Below are 19,198 nucleotides of genomic sequence, written 5' to 3'. Positions count from 1 at the left end.
AACTAATGTGGAAATGTCTCGAACACTTCAAGCGAGGGAGATTCCTCCAAGCGAGAGGAAATGAAGGAAAAAATTACATTAAAGACCAATTTTATCATGAAAATGGGGCTGTTGTTGCATGTAAATTATGAAGACACTCTGTTTGTGTGTGTGTGTGTGTGTGTGGATAAAGGCAGGTATTGTCAATAAAGAAAAGCCAAGCTCATAAATCAAGAATTAGTAAGAGAAACATGGGGAAAGGCAATACATGACCACACTGGCATATTTGGAGCACTTAAAAACCCTACAAAACTTCAAAGAATAAAAACAATTCTCAAAATTAGAACACTTTTGAAGCACAAGTGTTAAAGCACCAGGCTTGAATGCACACACCCACCATCCAAGCCACAATCAAAGCCCATAACTGCAGCAGATTAGCATTTAGCAGTAATTTAGTGAGTTCTACATGTCAGTAAAATTGTGGTTGTAAAAGCTAAAGGGTAGAGTTACAATATAAAAAATGGGGCAGCTTAAGCTCTCCAGGTTCTTTCATTCTCTCATACATACTCAATACACACATGCACACACACAATCTACTGGTGTGTTGAGGTCATCATTGTGAGTTTATGACTGTTGGACTGGGGTTGGGGAAAACCCTGATTTTGCTCCAAGTGGGATGTGTGATTGCTGCACACGTTTGCTTTTGATAAATAGCAAAATTGGAAATGGGTCAAACCATGTTTCATAAGTGGAAAAGAAAATCCCACCCATGATGGATGCTGAAGAAAAAAAAAAAAAAAAAAAAAAAAAAGACACTGGTAGAAGGCATCATGGTCCTGAGCAAACATGGTTGACTGCTTGGTTTACACTGGTTCGTCCAAGGCCCAGACAGACAGAGGAGTCACAAGCACACAAAACTAACAAAAAAAGTATTTATTTATGAATACAAAGATACAACTTTTATTTGCCCCTTCCTGTACTCTTTTTGACAGTATTCTGTACATCATAGTAGTAGCTGCTACAATGACATCATTCCATTTACATCACAAAAGAAGTGCAACAGCATAAGGCATGTATAAAGCATGCACAAGGTACTCAAACATTCTAAAACTTCAGAAATACAGTCAGTCAATGCATACTCTATGTGGCTGCTCTTAATGAGCAATGTGAACAGGCTCACAGCAACATCTGCCCAGGCTTTCCGCGTGACTAAACTGAGTTTCTTGAACACAGGAAACATGGAAGGAGTTCTAATGCACAGATTTGGCATGCCTTCCGTAAAAGATTTTCCTTTCTGTAAAAAGTAGAAAGAGAGGTGTGTGTGTGGTTGTGTGTGAATAGACCAATATAAATGTTACACTGGTTTCTTACAAGGCAGATATTTGGCTGAGCTCTGCCTCTTGTTATAAGTAAGCACCTGACACTGGACAAATAATGGAGCCCTAACCTTCGTATCACCATGCCGTCAGTTATTTGTAAATACAGTATAGTGAGACGTGATCGCACACAACCTGTCAACAGAAACACACATTTTCTCACTCTCTCTGCCACTACCCCTTTTTTGTTACCAACTTGGGCTTTGGTTAAATAAACATTATATTATTTTTCAAACAAATCTAATTTACACAGAAGTGCTATAGATGCTGGCCATGGAAGTAGATGGTCATCTGTGAGCTCCAAACTAGGCCACGTGTCCGCAAGCCCAGCACCCCCACTCGCTGCATGCACACTCTCGGCTTCATGCATAGCATTATGGGAAGACTTCAGTCTGCCAAGCAGATTGTCCAAGGCAGCCCAGAGGAATGCCTCATTCATCATTATCTGCAGGGAGACAGAGACAGAAGAATATGAGGGGGAGAGAGAGAGAGGGAGAAAGAGAGAGAGAGAGAGAGAGAGAGAGGGGCAGACAGACAGACACTGAGAGTGAAATGAAGGAAAGAAGCACTGATGGTAAAGAGCAGGAGGATCTGGAAGAGTTTTACACGGTGACTTCCAGAGGACAGAAAGCAAGGATTTCAGCACCAGATGGTTTGAATTAAGATTTAAAGCACGCTGTCCTGGTTGTGCTTTGTCTTTATTGCATAATGAACTACACTCAATGATCCAAATAATGTTGTTTCCATTGATTAGTATCAGTGTAACCAGTTATTGAATTAATCAGTTATTGCTTCTTGCATGGTGATTAATGTGCGTGAACACACATACCTTCTTGGTACGCTCCATCTGCCATGACTAAGTGGAGGATCTTGGGATACAGGTGCTGGTGCTCATGTCCCAATATGCTTTGCACCATGCTGGAGCCCATATCGATGTTCTCATCTTCATCTTCATGGATGGCCTGTCAGGCCAGATGTACAATTAATACACATAAACAGAGAGACATCCCCCCCCGCCACAGACAGACAGACACACACAGACACACACAGACAGAAGAAAAGGATGCCAAGCAAGAGGGGACATACAAAATCTCCAGAGGGATTTGAAAAAGGCTAAATTAGCCCAGGTTGTACTATTTGTGTCTACTACAGGAGGAAAGTGAGGTGTTTTTTTTCCCCCCCAATTCATATCAGCAGAAAGTCTGCCATGCCAGACTCACTTGTAGAATACTCTCAACTAACCTCTTTCCATAAATGCTACACAAAACGCATTACAAATTGTGGTCATGTAAATCATTTAAAACATGGGTTTCCAGATAGTTAAGTTGAAAGAGAAAGCTAGAAAGAAGAAGAGAGTAATATTTTCAGTGTGTAGATCAGGATCAGGTGTACAGTTGACTGATCTCAGGTCAGGAGGCTACAGGCATCCAACCTGGCTGAGTAATCGAACCTTAATCTTGTTGTAGGCCTCAATGAAGTGCTCGAAACCCATGGCCTGCTCCAGATGGAAACGCAGCTCTTCCAGACGGCTGAAGATACTGTCCTGCTGCTCTGAATCACTTGCCTCCTCTTCCTCACTACCATCTACGCACATACATGAGAAATGAGATACAGAAGCATTTACCCAACAGGATTATTTACATTAACCCTGTGCGATAAACCTTTGTCACATTAGTACTAACAGCACCTCTTTACACTCTGAAATTAGTAAAGGAATGATTGTCAGGCAGATAGATTTATAGCTACAACACAGTCTTTGCACAGTATACTAGGGCCATGAAGTATCACTAACTGACAGTAGCCAATATTATTATCATTGAAAAATTCACATATACTGTAAATGAAGCTTCCCCTGCTAATTCAGCAACATGGGCTAATTTTGTGGCACATTTTCAGTGGGTCATGGTGTGTGTAGCACTGTAATAAGATACCCGAATGCCATTCTTCATTCAGCTGCCTCTCGCTGCTCTGCTCCTCCTCTTCCTCAGCTGTGAGGCCATTACTGAGCAGCAGCCCCGCCTCACTCCCATTGCCGCTGGCAACCTCATCCTCAGCATGGATGCAGATGGCACTGGACAGCCTGCGTTCGTCTTCGTCGCCGGGGCTGCCATTAGAACCAGCGACGTCTTCGTCGGAGGCATCGTTGCTATGGCGCTGATGGAGCAGTCTCTCCATAGAGGCCCTGAGCTCCCTCAGATCCTCATCCTCATATATACTAACACAGATAAGCAGGAAGGAAAGAAGACAGGAAAACACAAAGACAAAGAAAGAAAAATCCATCTCAAGCAAATCGTTCCAAAGCTCCAAGTAGAACATAAGTACCGTTGGCAGGAAATAATTGTAGTGCATGAGTGTGTGTGTGTGTGTGTCTGTGTGTTCGTTTCTTACTCTTCAGTCTCAGACGGCTCATCCTCTTTGTCCTCCAGATCCTCCATCTCCAAATTATTGTCATGGGCAGAAGCACCATCTGGTTCTGAGGCACTGAAGAGTTTGCCGAGATCCGGCAGAGAGCAAGTCCTCAGCATCTAATGGACACACATTAGATGGACATACCCCATTAGGGAGAAACATGAAACCAGTAATAATGTAGTGTGACACACCTGTCATTACAAGAAGCATCTACTGCTGCAGTACTGCAAGGTGATGACCTTGACACAGTCAAGAGCTGGTTACAGCAGTCATAAACATAAGTACATTTTCTTAAGAGCATTAAAGTAAGAAAATGTACTACTGGACAATCTGTGTTTGTGCAGGTGCTCTCTGTGGAGTGATTGAATGGGAAAGCCAATTGGACACTATGGACTCTTAGAACAGGATTGTTGAGCACCAGCTATGTTGCTTGATAGTGTGGTGTGTGCAAGATAATAGTAGATTGCATTTTTACATTTATCAGATGGGGTGTGTATAGGAGAGAGAGAGCGCGCGCGAGAGAAACACGCATACACAGCAGATCTACATGACACACTGCAATGCTGTGAGAGCACACACGCACACACACACACACACACACCTTTTCACATTGTGTTGCCCTCGCCCAGCAAGCCTGAAACACGCACACACATTCCTGCATGAGCACACATCTGTTACTCTCACACACACACACACACACACACACACACACACACACACACACACACACACACACACACACACACACACACACACACACACACACACACACACAGAGAGATCTTGCTCTAGTGTCTAACAAACCTGAACTTACAACACAATGCCAATAGTATAATATAAATAGCATAATGTGATCAATTTATTTAGTCCTCCAAACCAACTCTCTAGCTGTACCTGTGGACTACCCTTTCACTACCAGTTGTGAGTAATCAAGATAACTGAGTGATGGTAACATCTCATTCATTGCAAGAGATGGTAGCTTCTCTCATGTTTCCAGTGGCTACTTTCATAAATGACCTGCTTAGAAAACAGGGCAGATTATGTCTGAATATTTTATATGTATAAACATTTAGATATACACAAATGCATCCAGTTTATGCTTTATTAATAAATGTTTGCATCAACAGCATTTAGGGTGCTGACATACCTAAAACACATGTCAACTGAGTGTAATAGTGGTGGATTATAATTTACATTTTACAGATTTTTAAAGCCAATTGTATGGCAGTCCATTAGATATAGCTAACCAATATGTGATGACTCAATGTACAAATCAAGTCAGTTATATGTCTGCACCCACTTTATCCACTGTTGGCAGCAAAGTCTCACTGGGTCAGAAGCTGAGTAAATGGTATTACTAAGGGGTTCTTTGGTGTTCTCTGGGGTCCCAGTGATCTAAGGCTCTGCTGATGCTCACTTGTTGTCAGGATGGGAGATTGAATGCATCAACACCTGCCTCCATCTCCACGACATGATCAGCCACGATTACTGTGGCAGCACTCACCTTGGGGTTGTTGGCGTCAAAGAAGCCATTGAAGAGGCCGATGAGGAGAGCATCGTTGGTGCGGCGGGAGCGCAGCGGTGACACGGACCGGGAGCGGGAGGCCAGAGAGGACGAGGAGTCCTCTACCGAGGACTGGGCAGAGAGCACAGAGAGCGCCACTGTGAGGCGGTGCACAGGACTGCAGCTCACCTTCACAAAAGCTGCCTCTTCAGACACAGAGAGAGAGAGAGACAGAGAGAGAGAGATTTAAAAAAAATAGTCAACAGAACACCACGCACACACACAAACAAAGTAGGTCAACTAACAGATGAGTACCTGTGAGCTCAGCCTGCTTTGCTTCATTACCCCTGTCCTCTTCTTTTTGTTGCGCTTCCAGTATTACACTGCCCCCACCTGGCCTGGAACAGTAATGGCAATATTTTGAACACAGCATGCGACATTTCAATTGCTGAACTTTGTGTGCATGTAATGACTTTATAAAAATAAAACACACACACACACACACACAGTACTACAAAGGGAAATGTGTTAGCCCTCACCGAGGCTGCAAAGTTTCCTGTTCCCATGCATGCATCACTCTAGCTGGGGGCTTGGAGGCCACCAGAGGGCCCTCCTCCAGGACCAAAGAATCAACCTCATCTGCTCCTAAACACATACACAGGGACAAAAATATTTATACATATGTGCTACTTTTCGAAGTTTTCTGAATGATGATTTTTGTCATGTGTATGTTAGGAAATTACCCTCAGTCTCTTTTTCACCAGGAATAGGATTTAGAAAATTCTCTGTTGAGCCTGCAATTTGTTCACAACTTCTGTCCTCCTCTGCTTCTGACACAGTCTTCTCATATTCAGATTGCTGTTCAAGTTCTAAGCATATGGCAGTTAGCTGACTTTCATTCTTTCCAATAAAATCTCTGCTTTCTTGGTTCTGGTCAATGGCAGATTGAATTGGCTGAGGGGAAGGGCCCAGTATTGATGAATCAGTTTCATTTGAAGGCTCAACCGTAGGTTTAAGGCTTTCTGCAGAGACAATGACAATAGATAAATTACTAGAATGTTAAATCAGTCCATCTAGCCTAAACTACTTCTTAATAAAATCAGTAGCTTACTGGTAAGTGTGTTGTCACAGATGCTGGCATGACTCAGGCCCTGGGTGACTGGCTGAAGCTCCACCTCCTCCCCTAATACTTTCAGAACCTCCAAAACTGGAGGCGGGCCCCATGCTTTCATAAGTCCCTCCCCCTTCCAGGGCTCCATAGGAATGACCTCACCTACTGTCTGTTCTGCAGCACAACACAGTGACAGCATGTGTCTTGTATAAACATTACAGAACACTACAAAGAGTACAGACATAATTACCTACACTATGGAAAATAGTAATGCAAAACACAGTGACAGTCCTACCCATGTGGAAAATATAAAATCAAGAATGCTATTCAGTAGACTCAGGGGTTTATTTGTCTTCTTTAGCTTGGTTGCTATAGGGATCAGTGTTGAAGTCATGCAACGTAGCAACCCCCCCCCCACTGTTAAACCAGTTAACAGTCTTTTAACTCAAAGCTGCTAACTGAATCTTCCCCCTCCAGCAGAGATGCTGTTATTGTTACAAGAAACTTTGTTCTGATCATATTTGGGGCTGATATTTACCAAGCATGTCAAGGCAGGGATGCCGATCAGGAATCTAGGAAGGCAAACTATCACTTTTAGTGCTGAAGTCAGACATTCAGCACCCAACTGAGTAAGTCAGCACAGGGAGTAGTGTAATGTGAATACAGGTAGAACCATACCTGCTGTACTGAGAATGGTCTCGTCTAGAGTCTGGTGAGCCACAGACAGAGGAGCTGCTTCTGCCTGCCACCTCTTTCTATCACCACCATTGGGAGCAATCGCCTCTGGAGACACTGACTGAGACACTGGCAGGAGGGAACATGGAAAGAAGGAAAATGTGGTAGGAATGAGACAGGAATGGCAGTTGGGTAGGTACACAGACAGATAAGGAAAAAGGAGGAAAACTGTTTTCTAGCATTTGGTTTAGTTATTTGTTGTATTGTCAGCTGCTGGGATGCATTCTAAAATGATACCTTCTGTACTGCTACAGGTGTCCACCAGAGTCTGCTGTGTTACAGGCAGTATGGGCTGAGCTCCGGCCTCCCACCTGCGCCTATCAGCTCCAGATGGTGGTCTCTCCTCCATGACTGGCAGACTGGTCTGAGGGGCAGGTTGAGGCACACTGGTTGGCGTCGCCTCTCCAACATTCTCTGCTTCAGAAATCTGAGTCTTCAGGTTCTGATTCAGCCTGCGCAGAATCTCCTTCCTCTCACTCTGAATGCATCAGCAAGAAGAAGCTCTGAGGTTTTCTCAGGACCAGCAGTTGCCTGCAATTCTTTGACATCGTTTTCATTTAATGTCAAAGCCATTTGAATGGGATGTAGCCAGCATAACATTAAGTGGAATAAAACTGTTTAATTGTCTTTTTTAATAAGAAAACTTGGGGAGTGTTAAATGATTCCTTGTGTAAGCTCTTATTAGTCACCATGTGTAACAAAGGTTGAGATCGGTTTCATTTCTTACCTGAACAGCTGCTGTGTCGAAATTTGGGATTGCCTCCTTTGTCGGGGAATTCTGTCCAGACACAATCTATGAGGGAGTCAATTCATGCAATACCATCACCCTCCAGGTATATTCCAGTTCCTGGAGTTTAACTACCAAAATTCAGCCTGTTTGATATTCACACTAACCGCGCCCACATCTTTCAGTGCTGCCGTCATGGAGATGGCTGGAGTGGTGGGTCTACAGGACAGCGAGGCTTTAGTGACAGCGTCCTGTGGGGTGAGGTTGGGCTGAGGTGGTGGGGTGGGGAGAGGAGCTGCAGCAGGTGCAACTCCACTTGCAGGAGCTATAGCAACCTTCACACCTCGAGCCACAAGCTACAAGATCACAAGATACAGTACCTACCTTTCAGCCCTAATGTATGAGAAGACGCAGAAAGCTATGAAAGAGCAATCAGAGTAACAAAGCCCTGAGCAATGTGAGCGAGAGGTGTCCAACGCACATGATCTTCCCAGGCTCTCTTCTCCCGCTCATACGCTTCCCTCCTTTTCTTCTCCAGCTGCTCTTTCAGCACAGCTGCACGGGCCTTGGACTGGGCCTGCCACACACGAGCATACAGACATGGCTACAGCCAGTACTGCTGTTGGCAGGTGTACCTGCATAAAAGCTGAGGACAACAAGCTCTCGTTTCTCAAGTCTGAAATATCCACAAATTACTCATTGCCTATTGCAAATGGGGGAACATACAGAAGTTTCAGACCTTCAGAGCTTCAATCTTTTTCCTCCTGAGCTCCAGCTCCTCAAAGGATTCCTTACTGTCTGGGCACTCACCGTCTTGCTGGGAAACAAATATCATCACAGAGCAAGAGCAATAAAGTAACACTGGACACATTAAAAACACAAGGCATGTACTTGTTTAATTTGTGTGTGTACCTTTTCTCCTCTGAGGCGAGCTTTGATCTGCTGACGCTCATTAAAGTTCTGCAATCTGATCTGCCTCAGCCGGGACAGGTACTCCTGCAAATCACAAATGCATGAAATTAACACAAACGCATCAGCTATGAAGAACTCGTACATGTACACCCAGACAACTGCACACAAAAATAAAACAGACAATGCATCTCTTGCCAAACATTAAAATTAAGCATGGACTAGATAACATGTTCTCATTTAGAAAATGTCAACGATATCCAAAACACAGAGACTGGCAAGGTGGGGGTGGGGCACCCAAAGTTGCAGTATTTAATTACACGTTAAACATGTACATATAGACAACAATATGGTAGAAAATAAAAATACCAAGACAAGGGCTTCAACACTTGAGGTGTTAAACAAAAACTGTGCATGACACATGGGAGGGGGCAAATGAAAAAGTGAACATTATGTGGGAATTCAGATAGCAGTGCAATGAAGGGGATTCCTCAGTCATGCTCAGAACCTGTTCTGGCCAAAACAGCACAAGACCATCCAGATGGGTGGAAACGCTGTACCGCATCAACAAAATAACATGTGGCAACCAAATAACTTCCTATGGAGCGTTAATAAAATTGCTTTTTTAGTGTGTGTGAATAAAGCGTCGACCACCTTCATGCAAGGGCAGGAGAGTGACCATCAGGTGGCACTGGTGAGCAGTTACAGCACAACACAGAAGGGGGTGGGGGATGGATATTGAAGAGTGATGATGGATTTTAAAACAAAAGGGTTGAGGAGGAGCATTTGGCCTTATCCATCCTCCTACCTCCTCCTCTTTGTTGACCCTGGGTCTCCTGCATCGCGAGGAGTTTGTCCGACTCACAAAGATGGCGGCCAGGTTTTGCCGGGCCCCCTGTTTGCCGTTCGATTTAACAGCGCAATATTACTGACGTCATACAATCCAGTAAACAGACATCAGGGTATCAGCATCACACGGGAAGGGCTCTTACCAGCTGGCCTTCAGCACGAACTTTATTGAGCATGGCTTCTCGTTTCCGCTGCAGGAACTCCTCCACCTGTTTGGCCTTCTCTGCTGCCAGCTGCGCCCGCAACCTGCAGACATGGTTAACAGACTTATGAAGGCTTGCCTAAAGCCAGTCCTGACATGCCAACCCAGCTGATGATTAGTGGACGAAGATGCGAAGGGACCAGGTCCGGACCTGTGGGCATAGTCGTTTTTGGACGCAGTCTCGTTCTGGAGACTGGTCCTCCGTGTCCCCTTGTTGACAGAATCCAAATGTGGCAGACAGACGTGACCGTTCAGCACTCTAGGGTCTCCTGCCACCCTGCATTGTAAAAATAAAGTGATCTGAATACTTCACTGAGACATACTAAAAGTGATCAAATTGTTTGTGAATCACCCAAAGGGCAAAAACATTACAATGTCTAACACATGTATAGATGGTCGGTCTAAGTCAAACTCTTGCCCAATGGATCTTCCTCCAGTAACTATTCATCTCCAACTCATCTTACGTTGCTGGACTGTTATCCGCTGAAGCTCTGGCTACTTCTTTAGGAGCAGGGGTTGGTCCTGGCAGTGGAGGTTGAATGTGGACAGGGGCAGGAACAGGGGCAGGTGGAGGGGGAGGAGGGGCTCCCATGCCTCCGCCCCCATAAAACTAACATACCAGACGTTTATGAAAGAAATAGAGAAGTAAGTAGATGAAATATTGACAGGCAGAAAGACATATAGAAACTTCCAGGCACTTTAAGCTAAGTCTTCTTCACTAATGCCCCTTTCATTCACTGGGAAAGTTATTCTAGGTAAAAAAAAGCAGAGGAGGAGTTCTGTACCTTCCTCTCTGGGCTGCTACCACCACTGGAGCTCAGAACATGCCTCCAGCCTTGCTCCCGTGCACGATTGATCCGATTAAGCTGGGATGCAAAGGTCAAAGTTTACATTTACTGCCTGATAACATAACTGTGTCCCAGTAGGGTAATAAGCATGTTAGAGACCTAAATGTAAAATTCACCTTTTCCCTCTCAAATCTTTTCATCTGAGCAGCTTTCAGGACAAACATCTGCTAGTATAAGAAAAAAAGAAAGAATGTGCTTTGAATTGAAGTTGTGAATCATGCCATGAAGGCAGAAATGCAGCCCAATAAGATTGAGAAAGGTGTCAGAATGTCATACCAAAATACAGCCAAAATTAGTGGGCAGCCTAACTTCAAGAGTCCTTAAGAATGAAAGCCCACCTGCTCTCTCTGTTTCCTCTCTCTCTCCATTATTTCAAGCCGCTTCTTCCTCACTCCCTCCTGGCACCACAACACAGATTCAAGAGAAAAATCACCACATTATCGCTCAGTTAGGAATGACTTCAATGTCGTGTCACAACAGTGCAAAAAGCTTTTTTTTTACTTTGTGTAATTTTACTGCAAAGACCAACAACTGGATTAAATCACAAAACGTTTTTGCCCGATTACAGGATTGCTTAGGTAAAAGGTGTACACAAAATAAGTTGGCTTGTATAATAGGTTTAAAACTTTAAAAGTACCATTTAGTAACTTAAACATGCAAGGCCAAAAACCTTCAACATTTCAAAGCACAGATTAAACACGTAGGTGTAGGCTCTGCTAGGGCTTTTAAAAAACAGGGAGAAGGCAAAGAGATTCGGAATGCCCTCTGATTGGGCAGAATGCACATGGAGCAAAGCAGGAGGACACCACAAAGCAGGAACAAAGAGAAAATGCTGCATCCCTATTGAATAGATCATTATGCAATAACAGGGAATTAAAAGAACTGGGACGACAGGAACTGGTAGCCCCTGACAGTGTGCTAATGCTAAGAGTAAAGGAAATCACAGCGTGTAATGTCTTGTGTGTCTTTTTTTCCGTAATCAAGGGAAAACTGGCATTGGCTATTACAAATCCATACAAACTCATCTTTGATACTCTTGCTGTAGTTTTGGAAAAACTGAATTTAAATTCCTAAATCCCACTAAAAAAGCAGCCTGAAGATGAACTTCATTTTGGTTCTTTTCAATCTGCTGCACACGTTTTTCATGTTCATTGACGTACATTAGTAATGGTAACAAGTAATGGTAGGCTTGGTATCTTCTGGTAAACTTGGTGTTTCTAGCCCCCATCACATAAGCTGCAGCAGTCTTCTGGGTATATTTTACCTGATTAAGGTGGTATGAATTTACTTGAACTTGAGAAACTTCACTTGAGCTCAAAAACCTCCTGGTGCTTCAGACAATATTCCCCATACTAGCTGTTGAGGCATTACGACAGTGCTTACAGCTGCTTAGTCACTCAAGTTCACAGGCTGTAGCTCAGGACAAGGCTGGCTGGACAGGAGTTAAAGGGGAAGAAATGAGAGGAGACTGGGTGTGTTAGTACAGGGGGCAGCAAGGAGGGAGCGCTCTCTGGGGTACCTCGTGCTTCCTCCTCTCCTCCTCCTCCATTCGACTCATTCTCCTCTGAACTGCTGCTGGAGGGGGAGCCTGGACAACACATGACACCAGGGCGTGATAAGACGTCCCTCGCTCACAAACACTACTTCGTTATCAGAGATGTGAACAGACTCTTTCATGAATACATGTACACAGGTAGAGCAGCAACCCTGCCCTCTGGGGCCTCGAACGACTCATGAGCAACAGGTAACGTGTATGAAAAGGGAGGGGCTGTGTTTGCCGATGGGAACCTTACATGCCAAAACCATTAGCTATAATAAACAAACGTGTGCACAAGGGTCAGTGCTCAACAGCCAGGTTGTCGCCAGTCTCCAGCATACGTCACCTGCTTGAGTTTGACTCCAGGCTTTCTGTCCGCTGGTTTCTTGGCTACATCAGCTGCCTTTCTGCCCATGTCAGCAGGTCTCTTCACTGTTAAAGGCACTCCGTATTTGGCAGCTGGTTTGGTGATCTTCTGGGCAGAGCTGATGTGGGCAGGGCAAGGTACAGGACGTTTGGCTGGGAGAGAGGGCAGAAGGGTTCCGATTGGACAGGACAACAGCATACCGGCTGAATCACACACATGACTTCAGTGTGGTGCTTCAGACTTGTGAAATTCATGTGTGTTTGAAAGAAATTGAGGAAGTGTACCAACCTGGTACAACTGGGTCCTCACTCACATTGGGCTGTTTGAGCAGAAGAGATGTGCTGAATTCCTGAGCAATAAGCTGAAACAAACCACACAAGCAACATTTCTGAAGCAGATCAAACCAGAACCACAGGTTCGCTAGTTACTCTATGGACAGTTTACACACTACCAAACAAATCAGTTTCTAAAGGAATCCTACCACACCTAAAAGAATCCTACTGAGTTTTCATGCATGCTAAATTACTATGGGCACTTGGACTAAACTTCAGGTCTAGGACGCGGATCCATATTTCTTTCCTGTTTGTGTGTGTATATATGTGTGTGTGTATATACACACACATATAGCTAACCTGTGGAGAGAGGAATCTGTTGATTCTGCGGGTGAGGAACGGCTTGTCCAGTATGGCAGAGACAGATGGTCTCTCCCGAGGGTTGCGCCTGAACAGCTGGCCCAACAGAGTGCGCAGGTCCTGAGAGTAGTGCACAGACACGGGTGGGTACGAGCCACGGATGATCTTCAGCACCAGGTTCTTCATATTCCCAGCCTCGAACTGACAGATGAGGGGTAAACACCAGGCAAGGGCATCAAAGCATGGAGAAAAGAGACGTGAAACACGTCTATGTGTGATCACAGGGAAAACAGTAGTCATTCAAGACAGGGATTAAGCGAGCTTGGTGTCAAGCTTACGAAGCACAGCATCAAAGAAAGCAGATTTTGTTTCTTTGATATGCCTGCTGTTTCAGCAGGCATATCAAGGTAGATGTACTTCCCCAGAGCTCTGCAGTCATATCTCTCTTGCTGTTTCATTTCTGGGTACCCTACAGTCGAACTTTATCAGTGGACCCTGAGCAGAGAGATTTCTGGGTCCTCCCACTGTCAAGCAGGGGGTTAGAAGCGAGTCTGCCAGTGTCACTACGTAAGTCAACAGTACTAAAAGACTGACAGGACTGATGTTCTCAGTGGACAATCTATATTCAAGCAGGGTGGCAAGAGAATATATACAAGGGAACCAGAGAAGGGAAAAAAGGTTTAGACCCAAAACAGAGAACACAAAGTAGATTTAACTTACTGCGTATGGCAGCAGACTGACAACCTTACACTAACACATGCATAAGCGCACACAAACACCCACGCATGTAGACAAAAAGCTAAACTGCAAGCTATGTTGTACTTACGGCATGCTTAAGTGTGCACATTTCATACAGGACACACCCCAACGCCCAAATATCACTAGCAGACAAAAAGAGAGATGGGAAAAAGAAACGGACAGAGAAACATTAGTAAAATCCTGGGCACATTTAACACACATATACACAACAACACAGAGCACAGTAAGACACAATAACTGTGTATGCCTCTCTGCATCAATTAACAACAGTAAGCAGTACCAAATCCAAGCTTGCATGTCAGGCTACATTGAACTGAGGACTAAAGAGTTCAGAGGGGATTGATGCGGCACTGATTTTCCAAGCCAGCAGCGTGCAGCCGCCCAGTGAGCAAGGACTTGACTGTCATGCTTCATCCATCCATGGGATGACTCAGCAAGCTGTAAGTGTGCACCATCTACGGATAAACATTCAAGAAAGTGGCATCCCTCACCCACCCAACCTTATAGGCACATTACCTTTTGTTGTTGTATGGTTTATTTTCACATATCTCAGGGGAAAGATAGTAGGGTGTTCCAATGCAGGTCCTGGCCAACTCCTCCGTACTGCTCCCAACAGATGAAATCAAACACTTCAAAATGTGCTATCTATACAAATAATTTTCAGAAGGCATATTCATGAAAGTCACAGAATACATAAACAAACAATACGTCTTACCTATTTAAAACTCGAGCGATCCCAAAGTCCCCAAGCTGTATTGTACCGTCCTTGGAAAGGAAAATATTCTAGAATGGGAAGAAGAGATTGTAGCTTAACCTGTGTGCAAGGGATAAAGTATCTTGATATATTAGCACCACCATCTTACTACCTGTGACTTAATATCTCTGTGCAGGATCTTGTGGTCATGTACATGTTTTAGAGCCAGGCATATCTGCACGAACCAGTCAAGTATCTGTAGAAGACCAAGAAGAAAGCAATGGAATGCATCTGAAACAGACGCCCAATATTATTGTGTGCATTAAGTTCAAGTATCCATGGTGTTAATTTCTGACAATGAACTGTTCTAGTTTTCATAGTGTTTCAAAAGTATGTATTTAATGCTTCTGAAATAAAATAAAATAAAATAAAATGTGTCAAATGTGTACAGAGAAGAACAAACACTCATTATTAAAAACAAAATTAAAAATTCTTTTAAAACCTTATGGGCTATTAAAGGAACCCAGCTGAATGGTGTAGTCTAATAATGCCCAACCACTCTTGGCAGATTTGATTGAATTTACTTTCCTGCATGCCTGGTACTCTAAGGTGAAGCGTAACTGCAGACAGACACAGCAGAACTGAGCACTTTTGAGTACTCTACTCACCTGCTCCTCAGAGAACAGAATCCCTTTCTGATTGTTGATCTTCTTAAACAGGTCACCTCCCTCACAATAATCCATTATTATATACAAACAACCATTCTCTACAGAGAGACAAAAGACAAGGGTGGGGCAAATGTGACAGATGAAAAATTAACAATCGTGTCACTGCACAGCTTAAGTACCTCCTTGACATTTGAAGATTACATTTATGCACCGCCTCATGAGTACAAGTAAGAGCAGTGCTCTCTGCCCTCCATGCTCACTCACTCGCCCTTCCCTAGAACTGCTGCAGAGTTTGATGAAGACCAGGAAGGCATTAGTGCTTGCAGATCCACCCCTATAATTTAATTCCAAGGCTTGTAGCTTCCTCCATCAGTCAGGTCTTGTCTGGCTGTCAAGCACAGAGTGCTATCCAGACACAGTGAACATCAGACAAGATTTTTTTATTTCTTGTTTCTCCATTTTTCATATAATGACACAAGAAATGATATTACGAATGCTTATGATATTACAGATGACCATATTTGAACAGTTCTTAAAATTATCTTTTGCTTGTGTGTAATCAGGAACTGAGCTCCTCCTCCTTAGCCTTTCAGCATTCAGGATTCTTTATGTAGATGTGTGATCCAATCACATAGCATTTAGGCAAATGTACACATGCTGCCATAATCATAGTAAAATCTGTTCTGTCAAAACACCCACACATATTCTAGGATCTGACTGTGACTTCAGTTTGGCTGTCAACAAGCATGTGGAAATATGAACAGATCACTCAAAGTGGCAGATCTATTGCATATCGACATTCAAAGCCTGTCAAGTTTGCTAGTGGGAGTGAAGTTAGACTATGAATAAAATAGCTGACAATCTGAACTATAAGGAAGTTTAATTGATTTATGTTGATTCTGAGACTCAACCTAATCTGAGTGTAGAACAGTGCCACTAGCAAGTAAAGGATGCTACCTTCAAAAGATTCCTTGTACTGCACAATGTTGGGGTGGCTCATGTTAGCCAAGACTGCCACTTCTTTGCGTGACTCCTGTCTCTCTTTATTAGACATCTGCAGAGAGTGAGAGACATATCACACATTGTAAGACTGTTTAGGCAGCTTGGCTATAAACCAGAATAAATGAACAGACACTCCAAAACTACCCAGCATACAAAATACATGCATGAGTTGATTACTCACTCAAATTATCATCCCAGGATCTCTAAAATACTGCAGTGAAGGTCAACAGCTTACCCTGGAGATGCCGATCTCCTTGATGACATACTGGTGGCCATCTTCCCTGGACCTGACCAAGATGGCTTTTCCAAAAGAGCCCTCCCCAATCTTCTTCACCTTCTCATATTTATCCATGTCTGACTTGATCCCTCATGCTATGGCTGCTGAAAGATTGATCTCAAAATCAATATTCACTAGCATACTCAGTATATCAGGCAGACAGTTTAAAAAGGTCATATGGAAAATACTGGCCCTAGGTCTGATTTTTTACTTGTCAGAACACAGAGTATTTAGTCGTCTCTATTGTTGTCATTAGCTGGAAAAAACCTAATTAAAATAGATGTAAAAGGAGAAAAATCGCAAATCACACTTTCCCCATTAACAATGCCTTAGGGCCCATTTCTCTGAAGAAGGTTATTGTTGGATGCTTGACTCTGTTAGTGGTGTCTTAACATTCTAACTTCATTTTATCTGGTCCAATGAGGTTTCTAATTTATTATTCAGTAAGAGCTGCAGAGAAGAGTCCTGCAGAGGTCTGGCGTTAAATATAGACAGCCAGCAGAATGCAGACGCATGCTGGGCTAACTCATTACATTTCCCAGCTGGTTTGGCCGCTGTCCAAAGCTGCCTGGCATTTTAGACACTAACGTGAACATGAATGCACCAAAAAGCAGTGTATTTGGAAGGACTATAACTCATGTAAAAAGCTCGAAAAGAGGACACAGTGGGCACAGAGGGGGCAGAGAGAGAGACGGTCGGGCAGCGGTCTTACCCAATTACCAAAGCTGCATTGGGGCAGGCCCATGAAAGTAGTAATTCTAATGTAATAAATGGTCTTGAAGCGTGATTACATTTAATAAAAAAATCTGGCGATGACATATCACATACGGCTCTGCGAGGAAAACAAGAACGCATAACAGTAGAGCATCTATGTTCTCAACAGATGTTGGAAAGGCACCGCCACCAATAAAGCTATGAAAAAGGTGAGAGAGGGACATTTATTTAATTCAAAAGTAGTTAGGTATGCTACGCTAGCTAGCGTTAGATAACCTAACGATCATGGCACAGCTGCAACATAATATTGCTTATAAGGCTTGTATCTATAAGGCTTCGACTCGACACTTTTGGCAGGCTTTGGAAAGATATTAAATTGCCTGGTAATATTCCCAACATTCCTTAATTACCAGCTAAATTAGCTAGGTTAGCTAACCCAGCTATGTTAATACTAGGTTAACTTAGTTAGGTTAGCGTTACAGAAGATGTGGAATCTGGATACGGAATCAGCTAACCTAGTTAGCTGGCTGGCTAGCAACATTAAAATGGCTGCTTATTACAAATTTTACCAGGTATGTTCAAGTCAAAAGGTTTATCAACTTACACCGCTGCTTCGGTTCTAAAAGAGTTGTATAAGAATACAGCAAAATGTTGGCGATTATTTTAACTTACCTCCCTTGGCGTGGACAAGTTTCTGCTGGATGAATTCGCAAGCCTGAAATTGTTTTAACACCCTTTCCGTGGCGAGTGCTCCACCGAACCAGCTAGTTTAATGCATGAATGTAATTGGTCGAGCGCTAGAAACGTGTGTTGTGATAGGTTCCCCAGCCTGCCTATTTAGTTCTAAGCCAATTAAAGTTCGTCGGTTAATGTTTGTTCAAATTTCTCCTAGCAACCGTCGCCGGCTGGTACACGGAGGATATACGATGCTACGGTTTTGAATTACCGATCAATACTAATATATTGTACTGTTTTCTCGTATTCATTATTTAATGTAGGCCTCCACGTTGCTGTTCAAAAGAGGTCAATTAATAGAAATGTCAGAACACTTAAAAATGTATAGAGTTATTCATTCACATTTTTCGAACTGAAACATGAACATATTTAGATAACAAGCAAAAAGATTGCTTAAATGTATTCTTTATAAATAATTTCAAAAGAAGACGGTATAGGGTAAAGTGCTATTGAGAAAACGCAGAAAAAGCTAAACAAGCTAGGATTTATATTACAAATAAATTATAGAAACATGCAGTTATGGAGGATAGATGAGTATATTCACATAACACCATTTCCAACCGTCAATTCTTATATAGACCTTAATGCCTTACAGATAAACTATATTAATCTCTTAGAGAAATACAGCACTTAAATGTCTAAACAACGTAGGCAAAGGAGAGAATCGCGAATGTCAACATATTAGCCTACTGTATTTTGATCATTTTAAAAATAAATGATAAAATTTTAAATTATATTTTAAATATAAAAATCTATTATAAATATATAAAATAGAAAATTATATTTTGATAAATGATAGGCCTGTAGGTGAATTATTTAGGCGTACAGTCAGGCCTATAGTTTTTCCTCCCATAATTATAGAATTTGGAATCTTTTCCCAGCATTGGTATGATAATGGAATTTTGTTGGTGGCACAATTACTCATTGAGAACAGGTATTGCTAAAGGCTTTATGATTATGCTATCTGTCTATCTGTGAATGTGCTTGTTAAGTTTTTGTTCATTTAAAGACAAAATGAACTACAAAATTCTAAATTATTAAAGAGCCAGATGCTAAAGACAGGACCAGCCTAGTAATTGTAAATGTAAATTTGAATGACTTAGCTCAACACTAACTTGACTACATGTAATATAGTTTCATCAACCACTTTATTAGGTACACCTT

The 19,198-nt window shown here is 42.8% G+C and overlaps 1 protein-coding gene across 7 annotated transcripts; it reads right to left on the bottom strand.

Annotated features, from left to right (window-relative positions):
* Positions 1-897: 897 nt before the first annotated feature.
* Positions 898-18,057, bottom strand: nek1 (NIMA-related kinase 1). 7 transcript variants are annotated; one of them, XM_027028387.2, is made up of 36 exons: positions 17,972-18,057; positions 16,544-16,689; positions 16,264-16,360; positions 15,307-15,404; positions 14,811-14,894; positions 14,660-14,727; positions 14,461-14,547; positions 14,012-14,066; positions 13,186-13,386; positions 12,842-12,914; positions 12,533-12,705; positions 12,169-12,237; positions 10,988-11,047; positions 10,766-10,816; positions 10,587-10,667; positions 10,266-10,411; positions 9,953-10,078; positions 9,743-9,845; positions 9,559-9,645; positions 8,754-8,837; positions 8,581-8,658; positions 8,323-8,418; positions 8,009-8,197; positions 7,842-7,907; positions 7,352-7,592; positions 7,058-7,183; positions 6,380-6,553; positions 6,012-6,290; positions 5,808-5,913; positions 5,584-5,666; positions 5,269-5,474; positions 3,744-3,880; positions 3,287-3,570; positions 2,806-2,939; positions 2,185-2,317; positions 898-1,800 (listed from the first exon to the last, which is right to left on the bottom strand). In XM_027028387.2, the coding sequence occupies exons 2-36, from the start codon at positions 16,658-16,660 to the stop codon at positions 1,787-1,789; spliced, it is 4,206 nt and encodes a 1,401-aa protein (XP_026884188.2). In that variant the 5' UTR covers positions 16,661-16,689; positions 17,972-18,057; the 3' UTR covers positions 898-1,786. The 7 variants fall into 7 exon arrangements, with proteins under 7 accessions (XP_026884188.2, XP_035385317.1, XP_026884190.2 ...); XM_035529424.1 differs by having other exon boundaries at positions 8,009-8,092; XM_027028389.2 differs by having other exon boundaries at positions 10,766-10,813.
* Positions 18,058-19,198: the final 1,141 nt, after the last annotated feature.

This window comes from Electrophorus electricus, chromosome 8 (assembly GCF_013358815.1).
Source record: "Electrophorus electricus isolate fEleEle1 chromosome 8, fEleEle1.pri, whole genome shotgun sequence".
Classification (NCBI taxonomy): domain Eukaryota; kingdom Metazoa; phylum Chordata; class Actinopteri; order Gymnotiformes; family Gymnotidae; genus Electrophorus; species Electrophorus electricus.
The sequence above is the reverse complement of the archived record's forward strand: the minus strand, read 5'-3'. Positions and strand labels throughout refer to the sequence as shown.